This window comes from Scyliorhinus canicula, chromosome 3 (assembly GCF_902713615.1).
Source record: "Scyliorhinus canicula chromosome 3, sScyCan1.1, whole genome shotgun sequence".
Lineage (NCBI taxonomy): Eukaryota > Metazoa > Chordata > Chondrichthyes > Carcharhiniformes > Scyliorhinidae > Scyliorhinus > Scyliorhinus canicula.
In genome coordinates, this window is record NC_052148.1 from 133773360 (window position 1) to 133796347 (window position 22988).

At 42.8% G+C, this 22988-nt stretch overlaps 1 protein-coding gene across 2 annotated transcripts; it reads right to left on the reverse strand.

Annotated features, from left to right (window-relative positions):
* Positions 1 to 209: 209 nt before the first annotated feature.
* Positions 210 to 22694, reverse strand: rhoh (ras homolog family member H). Of its 2 annotated transcripts, none has more exons than XM_038791375.1 (2): positions 22369 to 22694; positions 210 to 1564 (listed from the first exon to the last, which is right to left on the reverse strand). In XM_038791375.1, exon 2 carries the CDS (start codon positions 1392 to 1394, stop codon positions 828 to 830), a length of 567 nt encoding a protein of 188 aa, XP_038647303.1. In that variant the 5' UTR covers positions 1395 to 1564; positions 22369 to 22694; the 3' UTR covers positions 210 to 827. The 2 variants fall into 2 exon arrangements, with proteins under 2 accessions (XP_038647303.1, XP_038647304.1); XM_038791376.1 differs by lacking the exon at positions 22369 to 22694 and adding an exon at positions 2066 to 2198.
* Between the last annotated feature and the right edge of the window lie 294 nt (positions 22695 to 22988).

Genomic DNA, 22988 nt, shown 5'->3' on the forward strand with positions numbered 1-22988 from the left:
TAATTTCCAGCATGGAACACTCTAAACTAAGCAGAAGTGGATTCCTGACTAATTTTCCCACTTTCTAACCTAGCAAATCTTGTCTGTCCCATGGTACCCGATTGAGATCACATTAATTTATTGCAGATAAAGAGTTCAATCTTCATTCTTCTCTGCAACACGCCACGTTAAATCTCACTCTCTAACATGGAAAATAGCAAAACAAACTCTGATTGTTAAAACAATTAATTTATTGATGAGTACTCTATAAACTGATAGAAAATTATTACAAAAACCACGCTTTCAATTTCTTACCATAATATTTATACATGATTCTCATCCAAGGTCAGTGAAAGCAAAATGGAAAACTTTAAATATTACAGTTGCCAAAAGTGAGTACCTAATATCTAGTCCTGTCTAGATTTCTGAGATTGGTGCACTTTACCAGTGAGTGTAAAAATACAGTTTTCTTTGATTTTAAAGTGTCACACATGGTGGTGTCAGTTCAAGTTAAATACACAAAATAAGATTGTCAGCCATTTTTCCATAACGATCAAACACCAAAATGTCCAAATATTTTGGATTCCAAGTCTATGACAGTCAATGCTGAAATAAGTTCCTCCTCAGTTATATTTTCTGTTAGCGTTCCTGGCCAGAATCTGTTATTTCAGTAGAAATGAATCAGAATCACACTGACATGGATACAGTAGCATGAATGGACATGGTCAAGAAAGGCTATGATCAACACAGCCAGGTTGGAAGCCATTTATGTGCCAACATCTTTAGTATTCGCTGAAGAATTGGAGAGTTAAAATTATTTAAATTACCATACCAAAGTTGAGAGGACGTCAGGCTATCACACATTTATTGAGGTCTATGATCTTCTTTCTACTTTGTTTTTTTATGTATCTGACAGCAGTCCTTACTCCACATTCAAACACTTCTTGCACCCCTCTGTTAGTAACTGCTGAGCACTCCAAGTACCCTCGTGCTCTGATATCTCTTGCCAGCCTCTTCCCATCGACAGTCGTGATGGTGCGAAAAGTGCCAATGTCACGCTGGTCTACTTGCGTAGCAACAACCAATACTGGAACCTTTGGTAAAAAACTTCTCACTTCTGCCATCCATTTATTCCTCACGTTCAAGTAAGACATGGGGTTCGCTACAGAGTAACAAATTAAAACCACGTCAGCCTGTTGGTAAGAAAGTGGCCTAATTCCTTGAAATGAGTCATTTCCTGAGGTGTCCCAGAGTCCCAGGCTGATCTGAGTTCCATCCATAAACACATCGACTCCAGTGTTGTCATAAACAGTGGGCTTGTACATATCTGGGAAAGTCTCTGATGTAAACCTCACCAGTAATGCTGTTTTCCCCACCTTTACATCACCAACAAGAACACATTTTATGGAGCTCATGATGCCTTTGAGTTTTTATGCAAAATTGATTGCTGGTTGCTTCAACAAGTCTTTTCAATCACCCACAGCAGGAGTGCAGATCCTTCAAAGAAATGTTTTTTTCTTTTCAACACAGTAGCTCACTTTAAAAGGATGTCCATGCAGGAAGTTCCACCAAAGCTATCTTTCACCTGTGAAACAAGAAAGAAACATTTAACGATTAAAAAGTTCTGATAAAGGGGCAGACCCAAAAGATTAATTATTTTTCTCTCAGATGCCGACTCAGAATCAACAATTGGTTGACACAAATGGTTGGCTTTAATAGTCTGAGGATTGTAGGAGGAAAGGAAGGTTTAGGCTTTCCACAGTCCTGGGCAAGCATAATCAGAGCAGAAGGTAGAATGATGAATTTTGCCTTTAAATACAAATAGAATGAAGCCAATATCATAATTAATACAAATATGGAATGTCGTATTCCTCTGCGGGCTAGATGTCACCACATTTTAAGCCTATGTCAGAGAATGAGCTTCCAAATCTCACAGCACATAGTGCACAAAGGAAATTCCTCTTCATGTTTTTCTTTATGTAGACACTCATTTAAGAGGTTTTACAGGCATTTCTTGAAGTCAAAAGGATAGTCATGAATTAAGTTTTTTTAACATGTTTGAACGAGTTGCTGTCAAAGATCTTACCTATAATAATTCATTCAGCTTTTTCAACCACAGGCTTGCAAATTGACTTGCATGTATTTAGTATCTGTCCGTTAACGATTCTTGCTTGTACTTCAGTTCTATCATTTCTCACTTCTATATATATGCTCTTCCTTCCTGATAGCCTTGGGAACAGATATGACAACAGAGCTTCTAGCGGTTCTTGACACATTCTAATGACGTACCCAATTCTAGGGAAGCAATAGAACTTACATACTTCCTTCTAAATTCAAATAATATTTCTCATTCCAATATATTTCAATTTTTCACAGAAAAGATGTATGGTAAGTGGGATTTATAGTGCCCTTTCCTGGTAATGAATTGGTAAAGGACAATTCAGGTGAAGTCACATTTCAATGCAAGGGGGTCGTAGCCACAGGATTCAGAAAACACCCACCAAAAAGAATCTCCTATTGGGAAGAGGAGGATCTTCAGAGGCTATCAGGCATATCAAAATGCACAAGAAATGCTTTGTGCCCACCCGCTGGTACCCCAACATCCATATAAACTGCAATGTCCTTACTTTTGCAGGTGAGGCTGGTGATAACTTCTCTTTCAAACAATATACCAGGAGATGTCCATAGGCAACACTTAGATATGAGAATACTCCCGTACCAGCCTCCCCGGACAGGCGCCGGAATGTGGCGACTAGGGGCTTTTCACAGTAACTTCATTGAAGCCTACTCGTGACAATAAGCAATTTATTTATTTATTTATTTACTTTCCCCAACAGTCATGATGATCAAAGCACCAGCAATGGTTTCCTGGGCAATGCATGACAAACGTATATCAGAATCAACAAGTATGGTCTCACTGCACCTAGTATTTCAAGCAGGCACCAAGTATTTCTGCTGGCCAGGCACTCCTCCATAATAAAGGAAACATGTCTTTCTAGGGTCACCTGAGACAGATACAGTTTTCAGTTCCTTACTAGCCTCCACTTATTCCTAATATTCAAATCTGAACAGTTAGTAGGGTTTGGTACAGTCGCAAACTAATACCACATCAATCTGTTGGTAAGAAAGTGGGGGATTATCTCAAAATGAATAATTTCCTGATGTGTCCCAGGCTGATCTGAGTTCCAGTGATAATTAAACCTACTCCAGTAGTATCATATAATTGGGATTTTATAGTTATCAGGGAAAGGTAAAGTGACTTATTGTATGTATAGTTCCATTAGGATATTTCGGAGACATGTGAAAAGGCACCATAACAATACAAAACTCATTTACAAAAATACCACCAGATTTAATAGTGTCTGTATCCCTTAGTCTCAGGTGATCAGGATGAATTGTCCAAATAACAATCTTTGAACTATTCTAACATCAGAAATATTTCAAAACTTTTATAGTCTCAATAGATCTAAATTTCCTGCAATTCTGGGACAGCAACTCCAAACACACGTGTAAATATGCAACATACATGAATGTCACTTTAAAACTATTTATTGACTGCATTTATCCTGGCTCTGCATGCTTGCTTCAGTGTATTTTCTCCACTGATAATTAAAAGTGAAATAATAGTGGGCATGATTCAACTAATTGGGAACAAAGTCCCACAGCGAGCGCGTTTAGCCATGTATTTCCCAGCACTCGCAGTGTCGAGAAACATAGGGTTATTCAATGCGAATCGCATTGTAGAAGGGGCTTCAGCAAGAAACATGCAGCCGAGGCCACATATAGCCCTGTTTTGTACACTGTGGAGCTCCTGGCAAGGGGAGCTCCCATTTGTAGCAAGGGATTGGGATACCATTTTTAAATGATGTCCCGATCTCTAAGGGCATGGAAGCGAGGGAGGGGGGGAGGGGGGTGCTGACACAAGTTCAAGGGGATGGGGTGTTGTTGGACAAGCAGAAAATGACAAAGTTGGGGTAACATCTTGGACAAAGTGCTCCCAATGCGTACAGGGAAACTCCCAAAGAATATAACGGCCCCTTTCTTCCCATCTTTTAACTAGCCTGCTAAAAACAGCCGACCCACTCCCACCTGCCTGCCTATGCTAACTGTATTATGGCGTGGGCAACGGAATATCTGAGTCAATTAGCCTGTTAGGAAGTTAATTTGCCCATTATTCCCTTTTCATATTGCTGGCTGGGCTGCTGACTTTGGCATCCACCCACCTACTGTTTACTGGAGAACAGGTCAGGGTGGGCGGAGAGGAAGCGGGCTAGCCACCCAAAATATTTTATGTGCCCTTCGCCGCTGAAAACGTACCCAGTGGGAGGCCATACAATCCAGCCCATAGTCTCAGGGTAAGGGGCCAATAATTTCAAAACAAAATTAGGAGAAGTTTTTCATTCAAGAAAGTTTGAATAGTTGGGTTTTTCCACTTCAGAGAGCTGTGACTGCTCAGTCATTGATTATATTTAAGATGGGCGCAATAGCTATTTGGACTCTAAGGGCATCAAGGGATCAGCTGGGAATATGGAGTTGAGGGCGAGAACAGTCACTGTCTCATTGAACAGTAGAGCAGGTTCAAGGCACTGTTTGGGCCACTCCTCTTACGTCTTAAGTTCTTATGAAATCCAAAAAGGGTTTACAAAAGATAATCTAGTAAAATTTAGGCTCTCTAATGCAGGAGCGTTACAGAAATAGCACCATTAAAATAGGTTACTCCGCGATGCTCGGTTTTGACTTTTACCTGGAAAAATACCAAGCAATCCGAGCCTTGTAATTGGGAGACTCAGCACCAACTGAATGGTAGACTTGGCAGTGTCAAAATGGATTTATGAAAAGGAAATCATGTTTGACAAATTGTGGAATTTCTGGATGGTATTACTTGTAGCCTCGGCAAAGGAGAACCATTGCATGTGGTGTATTTGGATTTCAGAAGGCTTTCGATAAAGTCCCACACGAGTGGCACGGTTACATAGTGGTTACCACTGCTGCCTCTCAGTGCCAGGAACCTAGGTTCGATTCCGGCCTTGGATTACTGTGTGGAGCTTGCATTCTCCCCGTGTCGGTATGGGTTTCCTCCGTGTGCTTTGGTTTCCTCCCACAGTCCAAAGATGTGCAGGTTTAGGTGGATTGGCCATGATCAATAAGTGGGGTTACAGGGATAGGGTGGGGAGTGGGCTTAGGTAGGATGCTGTTTCGAGGGGTGGGTGCAGACTCAATGGACTGAATGGCCTCTTTCTGCACTGTAGGGATTCTATGGATTCTAAAGTTTAGTAAATAAAATTAGAGTGATTAGGATTGGGGAAATATATTATCATGGATTGAGAATTGGGTTAACAGACAGAAATTAGAGAGGAGGAATAAGTAGATAATTCTCAAGATAGCAGTCTGTTACGAGGATCAGTGTTGGGTCCACAGCGGTTAACAACATATACAAATTAATTGGATGTGGGGACTAATTGTAATATTTTCAAACTTGCCGATGACACCAAACGGGGTGGGAAAGTAAGTTGTGAGGAGGATGCAAGGAGGTTTCAAGAGGAATTAAACAGGCTAAGTGAATGGCCTAGAAAATGGCAGATGAAATATAATATGAATAAGTGTCAAGTTATTCACTTTGGTAGAAAAATACAGTAAGGCAGAATATTTCTTAAATTGTGAGAGGTGCCCTTGTTCATGAGTCACTAAAAGTTAGTATGCAGGTGCAGTAAGCAATTAAAAAGGCAAATGGTATGTTGGCCTTCATTGTAAAGATATTTGAGTGCAGGAATAAAGATGTATTGCAGCAATTGTAGAGAGCCTTGGTAAGACATCACCTGGAATATTGGGCGGGATTCTCCTGCAAATCGGCTGGGGGGGGGGGGGGGGGGGGGGGGCTGTACCAGAGCCAAAGAGTGGCGTGCACCACTCCGGCATCGGCCGCCCGGAAGGTGCGGAATCCTCCGCACTTCCGGGGGCTAGGCCGGCACTGGAGTGGTTGGCGCCGCACCAGCCGGTGCCGAAGGGCTTCTGTCGAACCGCATGTGCAGAATCGCTGGCGTGATTCTTGTGCATACGCAGGGGTGTCTTCCCCGCGCCGGCCATCGCGGAGCTTTACACAGGCCGGCGCGGAAGGAAAGAGTGGCCCCACGGCACAGGCCCGCCCACAGATCAGTAGGGCCCGATTGCGGGCCAGGCCACCGTGCCCCCCCCCGGCTGGGGCCGGATCCCCCGCGCATCCCCCGGGGACTCCGTAAGCCGCCCTCAACGCCAGGTCCCGCCGGTATGGACATTCTCTAATCCACACCGGCGGGACTGGCCGAAAACGGGTGGCCGCTCGGCCCACTGGGGCCCGGAGAATCGCCGGGGGGGCCACTGCCAACGGCCCCCGACTGGCGCGGGGTGATCCCCGCCCCCGCCAAAAACCGGCGCCAGAGAATTCAGTAGCCGGCGTCAGAGCTGCTGGGAGGTATTCATGCCACCCCCTGGCAATTCTCCGACCCGGCAGGGGGGTTCAGAGAATCCCACCCATTGTGTATAGTTTTGGTCCCCTTATCGAAGATGTGATATACTTGTCATAGAGGCAGTGCAATGGTGGCTCACCAGACTAATGCATCGGATGATGGGATTGTTTTATGAGGTGGGATTGAGGAAATTCGGCCTGTATTCATTGGAGCTTCAAAGTATTAGAAGTGATTATATTGAAACTTACAAAATTATCACTGGGAGTTACAGGGTGGATGTAGATATGGGCACGATTCACAGACTTGAAACTAAGTCCACTGTTGGGCACGTATAGCGGGGTGTTTCTCAGAAGCTGCAGCGCATTGAGTGATTTCAGGAAAGGCAGTTTGCAGATGTGGGTTCCATTTTGACCAGCTGCTCCGATCTCTCTCCTGCCCTCCCTTGTGAAGGTCCCTGGGAACTCCCCTCCAAGTGGCAAGGCCACCCTGGGCCAGGGCCTGCCTGGCACCTGAGAACCCTGGCTGTATGCCATGGTGCCACTGCCAGAGTGTCCAGGCAGCACTGCCAGGATGCCAGAACCAAGGTGCCAGGTGCTAGAGAGTATCAGGGTACAACCCTACCTTTTCCCTGACCACCCAGGGGTCTCCAATGGCCTGAGAGACCCCCCCAGTCCATTACATCTGGTCCACGTTTGTGTGGACCAATACTAAACAGCGGCCTAGTGAGGCCTCCCAGGTGCAGCCGTTGAGTCCTGGGTGCCAGGCATTTAAATGAACCAGAAGGTTCATTTGAATGTTCAAGTTGGACCTCACTTGGCGAGGGTGAGATCCAGATCACACCGGGCTGAGCAAGTTGGGTGACTGGCGATCAGTCCAGCGTGGAGCCCGATTTGGGGCCCTTGTGCAATTCACCCGTTACACCCAGCAACGGGGTAGTTGAATTGTGTCCAAGTCCAAGATGTTTCTCTTGGCTGGTGAGTCTAAAATCAGGGACATCATCAGAGGATAAGGGGTAGGCCATGTAAGACTGAGATGTAGCGGAATTTATTCAATCGGAGGCTGGAGAATCTTTGGAATTCTTTACCCCAGAGGGCCGTGGAACCTCAATGATTGAGCATATACAATATATGGATATTAATGACATCAAGGGGCTGGTTTAGCACAGGGCTAAATCGTTGGCTTTGAAAGCAGATCAAGGCAGGCCAGCAGCACAGTTCAATTCCTGTACCAGCCTCCCCGAACAGGCGCTGGAATGTGGTGACTAGGGGCTTTTCACAGTAACTTAATTTGAAGCTTACTTGTGACAATAAGCGATTTTCATTTTTCATTCAAGGGATATGGAGTTAGTCGGGGAAAGTGGCATTGAGGCAGATCTGTCATGATCTAATTAAATGGTGGAGCAAACCCGACTGGCTGAATTACCTATTCCTGTTCCTATGCAGTCCCTTCTCCAGAACAACCACCTACCCATTAATCACAAAGGATAAGGCCCCCTATGAACATGACCACTAGTAAACTGGCTCTATCTTCCCTCAGATAGCCCCAGAAACAGATTAAACAAGTCATCTGAACCACTTGATTCACAATTTCTCCCAGCACAAACAGAGTCATGGCAGGAAATCCAGATGTATGGATGCACTCCTACTTCAATTACAACATGCAATTGTTTCAGAAAATATACAAGTGAATGGACACTTTAAAGAAAAAAAGGAGTTACTCGAGTCTGTCACCAGGATGTTGGAAGTGGTTGAGTTTTGCTGTGGTTTTGTACTTTGCATTATGGCTCAGGGAGGGACCCAAGAGAGGCATTCAAGGTTTGCCTAAGAACCACAATCTTTTGAGAAGAAGAATAAATCCAGTGCCTTTTCAGTTTTCAGGTATAAAAAGTATATTCCTTATTTCTCAGCCAGAAAATGAAAGCAGAAAGGCTTTAATCCTTAGATTAAACCCAACATCCTTTCATCAAATGCTCCTATGATAAACCCGTTATACTCTGCAAGCACACTATCTGCATAAAAACCATATACAAGACTGAAAGTGCTAACTCCGCCTACAAACTGTGAAGTAAAACAGCATTGCATATCTTTTCCACAGCTGCCTTTTTTTGATGTTACCAGTAAATAAAAGGAAGTTACAGTTATTCAAATTCAGTTTATGCAAACTCTCCAATCTTGCATCAACAGTTGTAATTCCAACTCCTAGAAGTAACTAGAATAATAACAATCATTAGATTTCCAACTAATGCATTTTAAGTGAAGAACTTTGAAGCATTGTTGAGATGGATTACATCAAATTACGTCTTTCTTTTTACTTTCGTAAGACGATTTGTAAATCGTTTACTATATTTTTAGATTTTTTTATTTTATACAATAATTTATGCAGTGCCAATAACATAATAAATTGTGTGCTATTGTATGGCCACCAAGTTAAGTTAGGATTGTAAGTTGGGTGTCGGCCCAAAGTGAAGGACAGTTCAGAAACGGGAACCTGGAGGAAACAACTCTGGTCTTTTATAGTCCAAAAAATGTTTATTTCCCCACATAGAATGAAGAATTAATTACAAATTCAACGCAATTACTGTCAATCACGGCATATAAACCAACCCAGCATATAAGATGACCTTGATTGTTGAATGCCAAAATGTATGTTTGGGCCTCTGCTCAGCACATAAATTGACTCCACCACTTTCCAAGTAATCGTTCTATGTTTAGGGCTATATATGCACTTTCTGAAGGCAAGCTCAATTTTTAAGCTCAGATATTATGTTTACAGTTATACTTGCCTTTTAAGTCAATGCATGGGATCAAGCAAGTGATACAGACCATGTTGCAAGATGCATAGGGGTTCATGACACACCCACAAAGAGCAGGCTGCATGTGGTGATAGATGAACAGAATATTTTTCACAGTTCAATATAGTGATTACCTACACCAATGGTTAACGTTTTCAACTAGATGTGTAAGTTGAACCCTGTTTTTGGAAGGATTTTTCAAAGTTTCATTTATACTCCATGATTCTGAGGTAAATTTCAAAGTCAGGCATTTTGGTTTATGCTTCACTACACATTGCCAGTATAAGACCACTCCAACGCACAAATTTTACATTGCAGCTGCACTGGGCCATTCGTCTGAGCCTGATAAATGAAGAGTACAGTTCATAATCAGGCTGAGGGCCATGCTTCACTCCAAGAGATAACTGTACATGCATACATATAGCTGCACACCCAGTCACACTCAGATTGGACCATTAGCCTTCTAAAAAATATTTTTAAAAACCTACCCAGGAAGTCTAACAAGGTAATTCCCAAGCAGTGTAAAATGTGCACAATAAAACAGAAAATTCTAAAAATATTCAGTAGATCTGGCAGTATTTTTGGAAAGCGAAATAAAGTTAAAGGACAGGAATTCCCCTCCTTCCCACACAGTGTTTTGTGGCAGTCTCGCCATTGTCAATGGGGTTTCCCGTTGTATGCACCTCCCGCCGCCGGGAACATTGGGCAGCACGGTAGCACTGTTGCTTAACAGCGCCAGGGGCCCGGGTTCAATTCCCACTTGGAATCTGTCTGTGTGGAGTCTGCACATTCTTCCCTGGTCTGTGTGGGTTTCCTCCAGGTGCTCCGGTTTCTTCCCACGTGTCGCGAAAGACATGCTTGTTAGATGAATTGGACATTCTGAATTCTCCCTCTGTGTATCCGAATAAGCGCCAGATTGTGGCGTCTAGGGGATTTTTTTCATTAGAACTGCATTGCAGTGTTAATGTAAGCCTACTTGTGACACTAATAAAGATTATCATTATTACAGTCAAAGATTCATGTCTATGTCCTTTAATTGGAGTCCAGGATATTGACCTGAAACCTCATTGCATTTAAAATGTTCTTGAATATGTACTGAAGGCACCATAACCTACAAGGTTATGGACCATGAGCTGGAAAGTGGGATTAGGCTGGATAGCTTTTTTACCATGGGCACAGAATGCCTTCCTTCTGTGCGGTAAATGCCTGTGATTCGCTAAAGTGAAAATAAAATTCCGCAAGTATAATGCAATATTTGATTGCACAATCACTGACCAACACATAATCAAAACATAACTAGAATGTGCAAATCCTACAGTTACAAAACTTTAATCAGTATGTTAATTATCATTTGACATATTATGGAAACTGACTGTAAAACAAATTGAAATGTGATGGCGGAATAGGAAGTGAAATTCCTGGACTATTCTCATGCATTACTTCGCATTTACTCAAAACAGTTTTAGTGGCAGCTCATCCAACTGCTTAAAGCTCTCTGGTGCAACAGCTTCAATGAGAAATGAAAGAAAATAGAAGAACTTCTTTCCGAACAAATAGTAAACAATAAATGAATACTGAGATGGCACAAAGCATTTTTGTGCACACCTTAACCTGCAATCAGCACAACTGGTGTTCTGTATAATAATGCTCACATAAATTTGTATTTGTTAAATCTTTCTTACGTGAAATATATTCTTTAAAAATATGCTCAAACATAGTTGACCAAAACTGGAAAAGTCAGGTACAACCTGCAACAGTTTGAAAAAAAAGTATCCTGATCAAAGTGAAATTAATCATGTTGTGCCACCTTTACACAACTCTTGTCAAGTCTTTGTGGCTACATCAAATCCTTCCAATGATCACATTTTAAAGTCCGCATAATTAATTGCATCACAATCAATTCTTTTTTAATATCAAGATCTGTAAAATATACGAAGTAAGCATTTAGAAATGCATGGGCTAATCCACGAGAGCCAGCATGAATTTATTAAATCCAACTCATGTTTAATGTGATAACTACTAGATATAATACGAATGCAGCAGAGTTTGTGTGTGTGTATATATATATATATATATATATATATATATCAGAATATATACATATATATATATCAGAAGGCAATGATAAGGTCTCCCAGAATAGGTTTGTCTGAAAATTTAAGAGTATGGTATAAAAGGAAACACAGCTGCATGGAGAGAAATTTGATCATTGGACCAGAAACAAAGCTTTACGGTAAACAAGGGTTGCCCAGGTTAAAGGACTAGGACAATGTTCGGTATATTTATTTCCTGAGTATTTATATATCATTAGAATTTGGTCATAAGAAACAGAATAGCAAAATTTGCTGATAACACAAAGGTCGGAGACTTGGCAAACAACGAGCAGAACTGTATAGACAGAGTGGCAGAATGGGTAGATAAATTGAAGAGGCAAGTGAATGAAGATTAATGTGAAGTAACACATTTCAGGAGAAGAACCAAGGAATGGGATTATATACTCAATGTGAAGACACCGATTGGTGCAAATGAATGGAGAAACATAGAGCGTCAAATATATAAATACTTGTATATGCAAGTGCCAGTAGGTAAAGCTATTAAAAATGCGAATAAAATTGTTGGACAGGATATCTCTTGGGAGGATATTGGATCATTAATAGTTGATAGCAAGGCAGCTGAATTAGTATAATTTGCATTTCTGGGGTGCCCAAAGCCCAGAAATGGAGGAACACAGAAATCTTATTGGGTTGCAGTGATGGAGAAGTTTACCAATAGGGAAGGGTAAGGCCATGGAGAGATTTGAACACAAGGATGAGAATTTTAAAATTGAGGGATTGGGGGACCAGAGACCAATGAAGCTTAATGAGTTCAGGGGTGTTGGTAAACAGATCTTGATGCAGGTTAGACTCCATGCAGTAGAGTTATGGATGACGTTTATAGAGCATAGAAGGTGAGACGCTGGACAGAAAAGCATTGGAATTATCGAGTCCAGAGATAGCATAGAAGTTTAATTTGGCTCCCCAATTTAGCCTGAGTCGATCTAAGTGGGGTCTACATTTTCCACTGACATCAAAGTAATGTTTCAATATCTGTCATTCAGTGCCAAATGCTGCTTAGAAAGTACTACAACTATCACAACAACTATATCATGCCAGTACACTGTATACAATGTAAAAAAGTACCCTTTTCCGATAAAGCTTGAGGTAGAAATTCCGATTGTTCACCAATCTGATTTTCCACCTGTCACTATTAGTAGGTACAACATCACAAGCTGGAGAGTTCAGAATATCCTTTTGAATCATGAATTATTCAGCCACATTACAATCCAACATGTACAACTAACTATGATTCTTTAAATAATAAACTTTGGCCATGAATCAGCGGACAAAATACTCTGGGCGCGATTCTCCCAGAGAGGGAGAAATCGTAAGGCTGGCGTCAAATCCGGGCGGGTTTGACGCCAGCCGGGTCCCCCTCCCCGACCGGGAACCGATTTTGGTCCCCGGCCGGGGCTAGCATGCCGCCGCCGTAAACTCCGGCATCGCGGGCTTAACGAATTTCGTTAAGCCCGCTTGCCAGAGTTTGCGCCGGCTGACGCGTCACATGACGTCAGCCGCGCATGCGCGGATTGGAAGACTCCAACCCGCGCATGCGCGGATGACGTCATCGCGCATTTGCACAAAACCCGCGCATGCGCGGGCCGGGATGCCCCTCAGCCGCCCCGCGAAGTGATACAGCGGGGCGGCGGAAGGACAAAGAGTGCGCGGGTATCGGACCCGCTGCCCGCGATTGGTGCCCACCGATCGCGGGGCCCATGGCACGGCCGAGGTACTGCCGTGCCAATCGGTGCCATGGTTTTAAAAATCGGCACTTTACGGCCGTTTTTACGAACGGCCAGACCAGGTGTGTTTGCCGTTCGTAAAAACGGCCGTAAAGGGCTTGGAACTCGGCCCATCGGCCAGCTGAGAATCGCTGCTGGCCGTAAAAAAACGGCGGCAGCGATTCGTATCGGGAGTCGGGCGTGGGGGGGGGGTGAGAATAGCGGGAGGGCGTCAGACTAGCGTGGCCGTAAAATTTTACGAACCCCGCTATTCTCCGCACCGTCGTGAGTGCGGAGAATTGCGCCCCAAGTCCGCTTTCGGGCGCATTTAGAGAACATAGAGAAATACAGCACAGAACAGACCCTTCGGCCCACAATGTTGTGCCGAATTTTTGTCTTAGGTTAATCATAGATCATAGAATTTTGGAAACTAAGGGCAATTTATCATGGCCAATCCACCCAACCTGCACATCTTTGGACTGTGGGAGGAAACCGGAGCACCCGGAGGAAACCCATGCACACACGGGGAGGATGTGCAGACTCCACACAGACAGTGACCCAAGCCAGAATCGAACCAGGGACCCTGGAGCTGTGAAGCAATTGTGCTATCCACAATGCTACCGTGCTGCCCCGGCATGTTTCTCAGCAGCTGCAGCTGCCAAAATTGAACTCTCTATTCAATGGCACTTAGACATTTTTTTGGACCTTAGGGAGTTTCTCCCCATTGAGGCCTCACTTAAGCACTTTACCTGCACTGACGAGCTAAGCTCGCCAGCAGGACCGAATTCTTGCAGATCAGAGCACCATTTTGATTGACTGCCCCGATCTCTATCTCCCCCCCCCCCTTTTCTGGTACCTGCTGCTTTCAGGAACCTCCACCTTCATCCCTCTCCCCTCAACCCCATTGGCACTGCCAGGGTGCCAGACGGGCACAGCCAAGGTCCCCAAATGCCAGAGGGAGTGCCAGGGTTCTACCATTCCCTGTCCCCAACCACCCAGGGGGCTCTAATCACCTCCAAGACCCCCCAAGATGCCATCACACCTGGTCCACTTTTGTGGAAACCACTGCTAAATGGCGCGGTCGAGGTCTCGAAGGTCTGGCCATTGACTCCCAAGTGCACGGTGCACATGGCATTTGGGTATTTAAAATTTCATTATCTGGATCTCGCCCAGAGAGGGTGTGATCAAGATCGCACCGGGTGGAGTGAGTCAGGTGACTCACGATTTTCCCAGCAGAGTCCAATTTGGGGCTCTCGGGTATTCACCCATTGAGCCCAGCAAATACTGAACATGGTATTGTGTAACTATAGTTTAAATATTTTATATTATAATGCAGCCAATTTATGATCTGCGAACAACCCCATTATAAGAAATTTATTGTTATCTGTTCTACTGTGGAAATTATTGAATGGAGAGCTCTGTGCTTCATCAAATAACACTTTTCTCAAGGATGGACTAAGAATTTTAGGTTTGCAGTCCGATGTGACATTGTGATTTTATTAGGCCAATTATATGACACCACAGTAATTCTGGTTTTACATTTATGCAAACAGTTTACTGTACCTCAAATGTGAAGCTGCCCAAATTGCATATTTGTGTGACATTAACACGAGGTCCCTTACTACTTCAGTTTCATTATGGTTTCAGTATAACTATAGTCTAAAATACTTCAGCTGCAGTACAAAGTAAATTGACAAAGCATGGACTAGGATTTCTGCTGAAAGTCTGAATGTCTTAGGTGCAGGCTGGACTGTACATGTTTATGGAAAAGTCATACTTGGTATACCAAATAGGATTTTCTTGTTTTGTGCTTTCTTGTAATTTAGAATGTTTAGTAATAATCCAGATGAATACGGGCAGGTAAACCTAAAGTGACCTTCGGAGATGCCAGAGATAGTAACAACAGACAGGATTCTCTGGTGCTCCAACCGTTTTTCTCGGTGGCATGCCATTCACTGGCAGCGGGATTATGTCTTCCTGCAGTTATCATGGGGGATTGTAATCTACATGTCGATTGGTTTAACCAGGTCAGTCAAGGCAGCCTTGAGGAGGAGTTTATAGAATGTATCCACAATAGTTTCCTAGAACAGTATGTAAAGGAACCTACGAGGGAACAAGCGGACCTAGATCTGGTCCTGTGTAATGAGACAGGATTGATTAATGATCTCACAGTTAGGGACCCTCTCGGAAGGAGCAATCACAATATGGTGGAATTTAAAATACAGATGGAGGGTGAGAAGGTAAAATCAAACACCACATCACGCTAGCTGAGGTAGACTGGGAGCAAAGATTTTATGGTGAAACAATTGAGGAACAGTGGAGAACCTTCCAAGCGATTGTTCACAGTGCTCAGCAAAGGTTTATACCAACAAAAACGAAGGACGGTAGAAAGAGGGAAAATCAACCGGGGATATCTCAGGAAATAAAGGAGAGTATCAAATTGAAGGAAAAAGCATACAAAGTGGCAAAGATTGACGAGAGACTAGAGGAGTGGGAAATCTTTAGGGGGCAATAGAAAGCTACTAAAAAAGCGATAAAGAAGAGTAAGATAGATTATGAGAGTAAACTTGCTCAGAATATAAAAACAGATAGTAAAAGTTTCTACAAATATATAAAACAAAAAAGAGTGGCTAAGGTAAATATTGGTCCTTTAGAGAATGACAAGGGAGATTTAATAATGGGAGATGAGGAAATGGCTGAGGAACTGAACAGGTTTTTTGGGTCGGTCTTCACAGTGGAAGACACAAATAACATGCCAGTGACTGACAGAAATGAGGCTATGACAGGTGAGGTCCTTGAGATAATTGCTATCACCAAGGAGGTAGTGATGGGCAAGCTAATGGGGCTAAAGGTAGACAAGACTCCTGGCCCTGATGGAATGCATCCCAGAGTGCTAAAAGAGATGGCTAGGGAAATTGCAAATGCACTAATGATTTACCAAAATTCACTAGACTCTGGGGTGGTCCCATCAGATTGGAAATTGGCAAACGTGACACCACTGTTTCAAAAAGGAGTTAGGCAGAAAGCGGGTAATTATAGGCCAGTGAGCCGAACTTCGGTAGTAGGGGAGATGCTGGAACCTATCATCAAGGAAGAAATAGCTATGCATCTGGATGGAAATTGTCCCATTGGGCAGACGCAGCATGGGTTCATAAGGGCAGGTCGTGCCGAACTAATTTTGTGGAACTTTTTGAGGACATTACCAGTGCGGTAGATAATGGGGAGCCAATGGATGTGGTATATCTGGATTTCCAGAAAGCCTTTGACAAGGTGCCACACAAAAGGTTGCTGCATGAGATAAAGATGCATGGCATTAAAGGTAAAGTAGTAGCATGGATAGAGGATTGGTTAATTAATAGAAAGCAAAGAGTGGGGATTAATGGGTGTTTCTCTGGTTGACAATCAGTAGCTAGTGGTTTCCCTCAGGGATCAGTGTTGGGCCCACAATTATTCACAATTTACATAGATGATTTGGAGTTGGGAACCAAGTGCAATGTGTCCAAGTTTGCAGACGACACTAAGATGAGTGGTAAAGCAAAAAGTACAGAGGATACCGGAAGTCTGCAGAGGGATTTGGATAACTTAAGTGAATGGGCTATGGTCTGGCAGATGGAATACAATGTTGACAAATGTGAGGTTATCCATTTTGGTAGGAATAACAGCAAAAGGGATTATTATTTAAATGATAAAATATTAAAACATGCTGCTGTGCAGAGAGACCTGGATGTACTAGTGCACGAGTCGCAAAAAGTTGGTTTACAGGGGCAACAGGTGATTAAGAAGGCAAATGGAATTTTGTCCTTCATTGCTAGAGGGATGAAGTTTAAGACTAGGGAGGTTATGCTGCAATTGTATAAGGTGTTAGTGAGGCCACACCTGGAGTATTGTGTTCAGTTTTGGTCTCCTTACCTGAGAAAGGACGTACTTGCGCTGGAGGGTGTGCAGAGGAGATTCACTAGGTTAATCCCAGAGCTGAAGGGGTTGGATTACGAGGAGAGGTTGAGTAGACTGGGACTGTCCTCACAATTTAGAAGGATGCGGGGGGATCTTATAGAAACATATAAAATTATGAAGGGAATAGATAGGATATATGCGGGCAGGTTGTTTCCACTGGCGGGTGAAAGCAGAACTAGGGGGCATAGCCTCAAAATAAGGGGAAGTAGATTTAGGACTGAGTTTAGGAGGAACTTCTTCACCCAGTGAAGCAGTTGAGGCTCCTTTCATTAAATGTTTTTAAGATAGAGATAGATAGTTTTTTGAAGAATAAAGTGATTAAGGGTTATGGTGTTCGAGCCGGAAAGTGGAGCTGAGTCCACAAAAGATCAGCCATGATCTCACTGAATGGCAGAGCAGGCTCGAGGGGCCAGATGGCCTACTCCTGCTCCTAGTTCTTATATACTTATGTTGTTATGCTGCTTGTTAATGGGATTTCGCATTGTAACCATACGTGCCACCGGGAACCCACAGGTGGAGGTGCGCTGCTGGCGGGAAAAATTAATCGCAATGACCGGAGAATTCCGTCCAACAATTTGCATTTATTTGGTGTCTTTATATAGTAAAACATCCAACATGCTTCACAGGACAATAATCAGACAAAGGTTGACACCGATCGCAAGGAGGAGGCATTTGGATAATCACCAAAAGCTTGGTCAAAAAGGGCTGCATTTTCCGGCCCTAGCCTCCAGCGGGATCTCCCCGTCCCACTGAAGGCAACCCTTGTGGCAGGTTCCCCGATGGCGCGGTCGGCGAGTAGTGCAAATGGCCATTGAGTTCGCCGGAAGATCCCACCGGCGGCCAATGGCAAGCTGCCTCCGCTGTCGGAAGACCCACCAGCGTTGGGGGAGGGGGCTCGAGAGTAGGGCTGGAATTGTCCAGCCATAAGTTTTTAGAAGATTCCTAAAACTGCAGAAAGAAATCGAGAAGGGAGGAAATTAAGGAAGGAACCGCAGAATTTAGTGGCTAGACAGCTGAAGGCACAGTCGCCAGTGAGACAATGAGATTTCTGTCGCTGACCCTTTATAAGCAATAATTATTGTAAAATCACGATGAACTGCAATGAGCAGCAGTTTTTTAAAAACATATCACAGCATTCGTCATTTGAGTTTTCTTCCTTCAGTCATGAAATTCCAGATGGCATAACCATTAAGATGTTTACCTTGCACCATGTAGTACGTTGTTTCAGGTCATAATTCGGACAGTCACTCATGTCTAACTGCTACAAGTTCCTCACATCCATATAAGGGCCTTTAGCATTGTATACTGGGAAGATGTCCCTCCTCAGGATGTCAAAGATGGGACTATCTATGTAATAATTATTTTTGAAAGACTTTCTCTTACATCGAATTACACCGAATAAATATACCGAAAGAATACTGGTAAATAAATTCCAAAGACCAAAGTAAGAAAGCTTTCACCAAAATATACCCATCGCTGATGGACAAAGAACTAAAGCAGTCTCTGATCTGGAGCCATTTGGGTCAGGAAATTTCAACTTCTGATGACTGTTCTTAACTCCTGCTAAAAGTGTTCACGTGTAGAATTTGGGTGAGATTTGCATCAAGCTGTACCACAACCCCACAACAGATAATTGATCCTTACTCTCCACGCTAGTACAGAGAACATAAGTTCAAATCCCACCATGACAGTTTGAGAATTTGAATTCAGTTTAAACCTGGAAATAGAAAGCTGTTAACAGTGAAAGTGACCATGAATGTATCGAATTGTCATGAAAAGCCAACTGTTTCCCAATGTTATTTTAGGAAATATGGCAATTCCACCCCAGTTGCCTGGGAAAGTATAGGTAGGCCGTCTTCTTGCTCTATTATAATTAATGTTTGTAGAAGTTTGAAGCAACTGAATGGCTTGTTAGGCCAATTCAAAAGGCAGTGAGCCACATTGGTGTGGGACTGGAGACCAGGTTAGGTTTCTCTCTCTAAAGGGAATTAATGGGCAAGTTTGTTTTTTAACAACATTCTGAGATCTTCATGGTCACTTTTGCAGGTGCCTGTTTTTTTATTTCCAGAATTATGAAATCGAATTCAAATTTTCAAACTATCATGGTGAGATTAAATTCACACTCTCTAGATTGTTGGCCCAGTGCCTCTGTATTACTCCCTGAAGGAGCTGCACTCCAAAAGCTAGTGATTCAAAATAAACCTGCTGGACCTTAACCTGGTGTTGTAAGATTTCTTACTATGCCCACCCCAGTCCAGCGCCGGCATCGCCACATCATCTGTATTACTAGTCCAGGAAGGTACCACTAAGGTACCATACCTACTACCTTTATGACATTAATTCGGAATGGTTGATTATTGCCATAAAAATTAATTCACACTTAACAAACCTGTGGCATTAGTGAGAATTTACAAAAATGCAATAATGAAAGAAATGATAATGATTCTTCCACTTTCCACTGAAGCAAAACTATTATTTCTGATCATGTTAGCTTATTAAAATGATCTACTGGATAGCTTTCTGTTATTCTGATGTTGACCTGGGGTTGTTTCCAGATGTGAATCCTGATATGGTACAGACATGAATTATTCAGCAGCCAAATATTCCAAAAGTTACATGACAATATTCTAAAAGACCTCGCCTGCGACATTTCAGCTTTGTCAATTCTGTCAATTGTCTACTCTCTGTATTAACTGATCTCAGCCACAGTAACAGATGAGGGGCATTTGTCTCAACACCACTGGGCCAGAATGTTGATTGGGGGGGGGGGGGGGGGGGGGGGGGGGAAGAGATGGGAACTTAGCCAGAGTTACCCTGTGATTCCAGCAGTGCCACATTAAATTTGGGCGAGGTCAACATGCTCAGATGGTCATGTAGCCTACCAACGCTTGCTGTGTACCCTCAAATGCAAAGAATGGTTACTTGACCAGAGGTGGTTAATGCTCATGGAACTATACTTTAGCATGAGTCAAGTTTTCCATTGAGGAATTTAGAAAAAAAGTGGAGAAAGTTAGAAGAAAAAATCAGAATAGCTGAAGAAAGTCAACATTATATTTGTTTTCTAGCCTACAAATAAATGCGAGCGATATAAGACAGTAAAACAGGATGAAAATAAATGAAAATGACCTGACATATGTGGGGAAAATAGACCACTAAAAAAAAAAGAAAAAATCAAATAAACAGAAAAGAGGAACTGTTGACGAATTTGTTCACCCCCCACTACCAACATCCCATTCCCCCCCCCCCCCCCCCTATCCACCGCCCCCGAAATGGTGGCATTGATGGCGCCTTACATTCAAAAAGTAACCCATGAACAAACTGGAACTTCTATCCTAACTAACTGTTATGAGCTCCCATTCATTTATTCTCGGCTTTGAAGCGTTCCTAGAATGGACCTCACAATAAAAGTGAAAATGGAGGCCCCAAACAAGATGTCTCCCTCATCGTGTTATCTTCAACAAGGCCAATTTCCTGACAAATATCGATTTTCCTGAAACTATTTTCTTTTGTTTTGCTACCATGAATATCAATCATCTGATACATTTTAACCCAATCTTTCTTTCAGCCGTATGGAAAAAGTATTTATTTTCAACAATGGAGGGGCGAGTGCCACCCACATGTATGTGTGCGGCCCATGGAATATTATACGTAACAACCACAGGTACAACCAAATACCGAACAAATAAGGTAAACATCTCAAACTTCCTCACAGCACTAAACACATTCTCCCCCAAGGGCTTCCAGATTAGGTCTTCCTATAGTACTCCTCGCTTTAAATATCATGTTTTTTGGTGTATCAAAAAAATTAGAAGTTAAAACCCGTCAGTAAAATAATAAATATTTATCGTTGAAGTCATGAAACTAAACACCGAAAAACTGTAATTCCTCTTCTCAATCACTAACTCGTTTGTGTTTATCTTTTCTTGACCTCAACTCTACACATTAATATCACCTGGTCTGGAATTCAATTTGAGGTGACTGCACTCTTTAAAAATGTTGCCAATTGAATTAATTATTGAAAAAAATCTCTTGCTAGCTGAAAGTTAAAACTGTTGCATAGTCCAGTTTATATTGTTTATTACTGCACAATCCGTGCAGTAATCTAAAAGATCATTTGTTTAATCGTCCAATGTGTATCTTGTTGCAGAACATCAAACCCTCTTGAGCAAGGCCTACTTGCGGAATGCTTGCTGTGTACAATTCACTTCGAAGAATGGTCTGAATATTTTAATGCTTTATTTTAAATAGTGAATCCATAGAACTCGAAAAACGGCATGATATTCGTGATCCTACCTGAATTGCCGTATTGCATCGTAAATGCTGAGATCTGTTCTGGCGTTTTATCTACCTTAGTACTGAAAAGTTCACATAAAATTATTAAGGCGAAGATGTCGGCTTCTCGCCACCCTGGAAGACTGGCAATTTACCTTGGACGGAATTAGCTATAATGTTCATTTTTCTGACCAAATTAGACGAATTCAACAAAATAACCACCGTAATCACTTCCGAAACCCAAAATTTTGGGGTGTTGCCAAACATCAGGCACTTTGAAGATATTTTAATGGTGTTGCTCTGAATTGAGGTTCTCGAAATTATATATATAATCTATCTGCGTTATACGTTGCTGATGTACAAGTGTAGCGGAGAGTGCGGCACGTTGTAGAGGTTAGGGTACATTACACTCCATTGCACATTATTGTTGCTTAGCACATTTGGGGCAATATTACCATGGCATTATTCTCCCATTTACCCAATGTCCTCTACAGGCCATAACCACGTTCATTTTCTTAGCACTCATTTCCGCCAGAATTACTCCCCTGTGTTTTTTTTTAAACACAATGGATCCCCTCTGCAGTCGATATTCTAAATTTTAGCTTGTTTCGTGTTCGCACAAGAAAACCTGCCCCGTGATTAAATTCAATAAAACTCGATGGGTGCCTTTAGGTAAGGAGGAGAGTCTAAAGTAAGGGAAACAAACCACCTGCAGAAACAGAAACCAGAGGAGCTGGATTAAAATCTTACTTTCGGAGTTTAAAATATATATATTTCCATTAACACTGAGAGTATGCGGCGGCGATTCGGGTGAGGAGAGTGACAAGATCCTCCTCAAATTCGCTAAAACTTTCCAAATCTGCCGATTGGTCATCCTTTAGCAAACGCTTCCACAAACCTGGACATGAAGTGAATTGTATATTTTCATTTTTTTTTTAAATGTTAAATGATTGTGGAAAAACTTTTCACTGAGATTTACTTCATGCCTTTTTATGGTCATGTTTTATCAAACCGGGCTCCGGGTGAAATCAGCCCACACTTTGAAACCGCCGACACGAAGGGTTGAGATATCTGGGTTATTTTTTTTAAATCTCCTGCTAGCGTGGACCTACCTCAGCCTCCGTTCCCCCTCCCTCGGCTCCTTGAGACTGGCGCCCGGCTCCAGCTGACTTGAACCCCCTCCTCCGCAAACCGGCGGGTAACTTGCTCACAGATTCAGCTTGGCGTTTTTCACATCTGAAGCTTGGACATTAACATCCCTCACACCGAGCAACATCTTCCTTTTTCGGTTTCAGCACTAGTTCTCGCGGTGGCTGGACATATCCACAGCAAAGGCGGGCATCAAAAAGCGGCACGAGGTACCAGGTTGTGTCGGCGGCTCAGCCAGAGATTGACTGGCTGACTTGACGATAACTGCGAATCTCCACTCAGAACATCCTGTGCGACGAGCAGCAAATCAAAAGTGCAGGAGCTTGCAGTTTCCCCTACCCCCTTGTGGTTTGCGCTTCAGAGCAAAGCTAAAGGACAACACAAGTACAGGGGTGGTTGACATCCTGACTTAGAAAAGGAGAGAAACCCCTCCGAGAGAATTATTGTTCACACCGTTTTGGTTTGGCTCCCCGTGGAATTTAATTCTAATATCGTGGTTTCAAACCTGGGTTGAAAGCGCACAGCGGCTTCTGCCCCTGTACATTCACATTTAAAATGTTATGATGAGAGTAATATCTGCATT

Bases quoted from the DNA above. Each gene is read 5' to 3' on its own strand.
- rhoh (XM_038791375.1), bottom strand. From the start codon at position 1,394: ATGAGCTCCATAAAATGTGTTCTTGTTGGTGATGTAAAGGTGGGGAAA.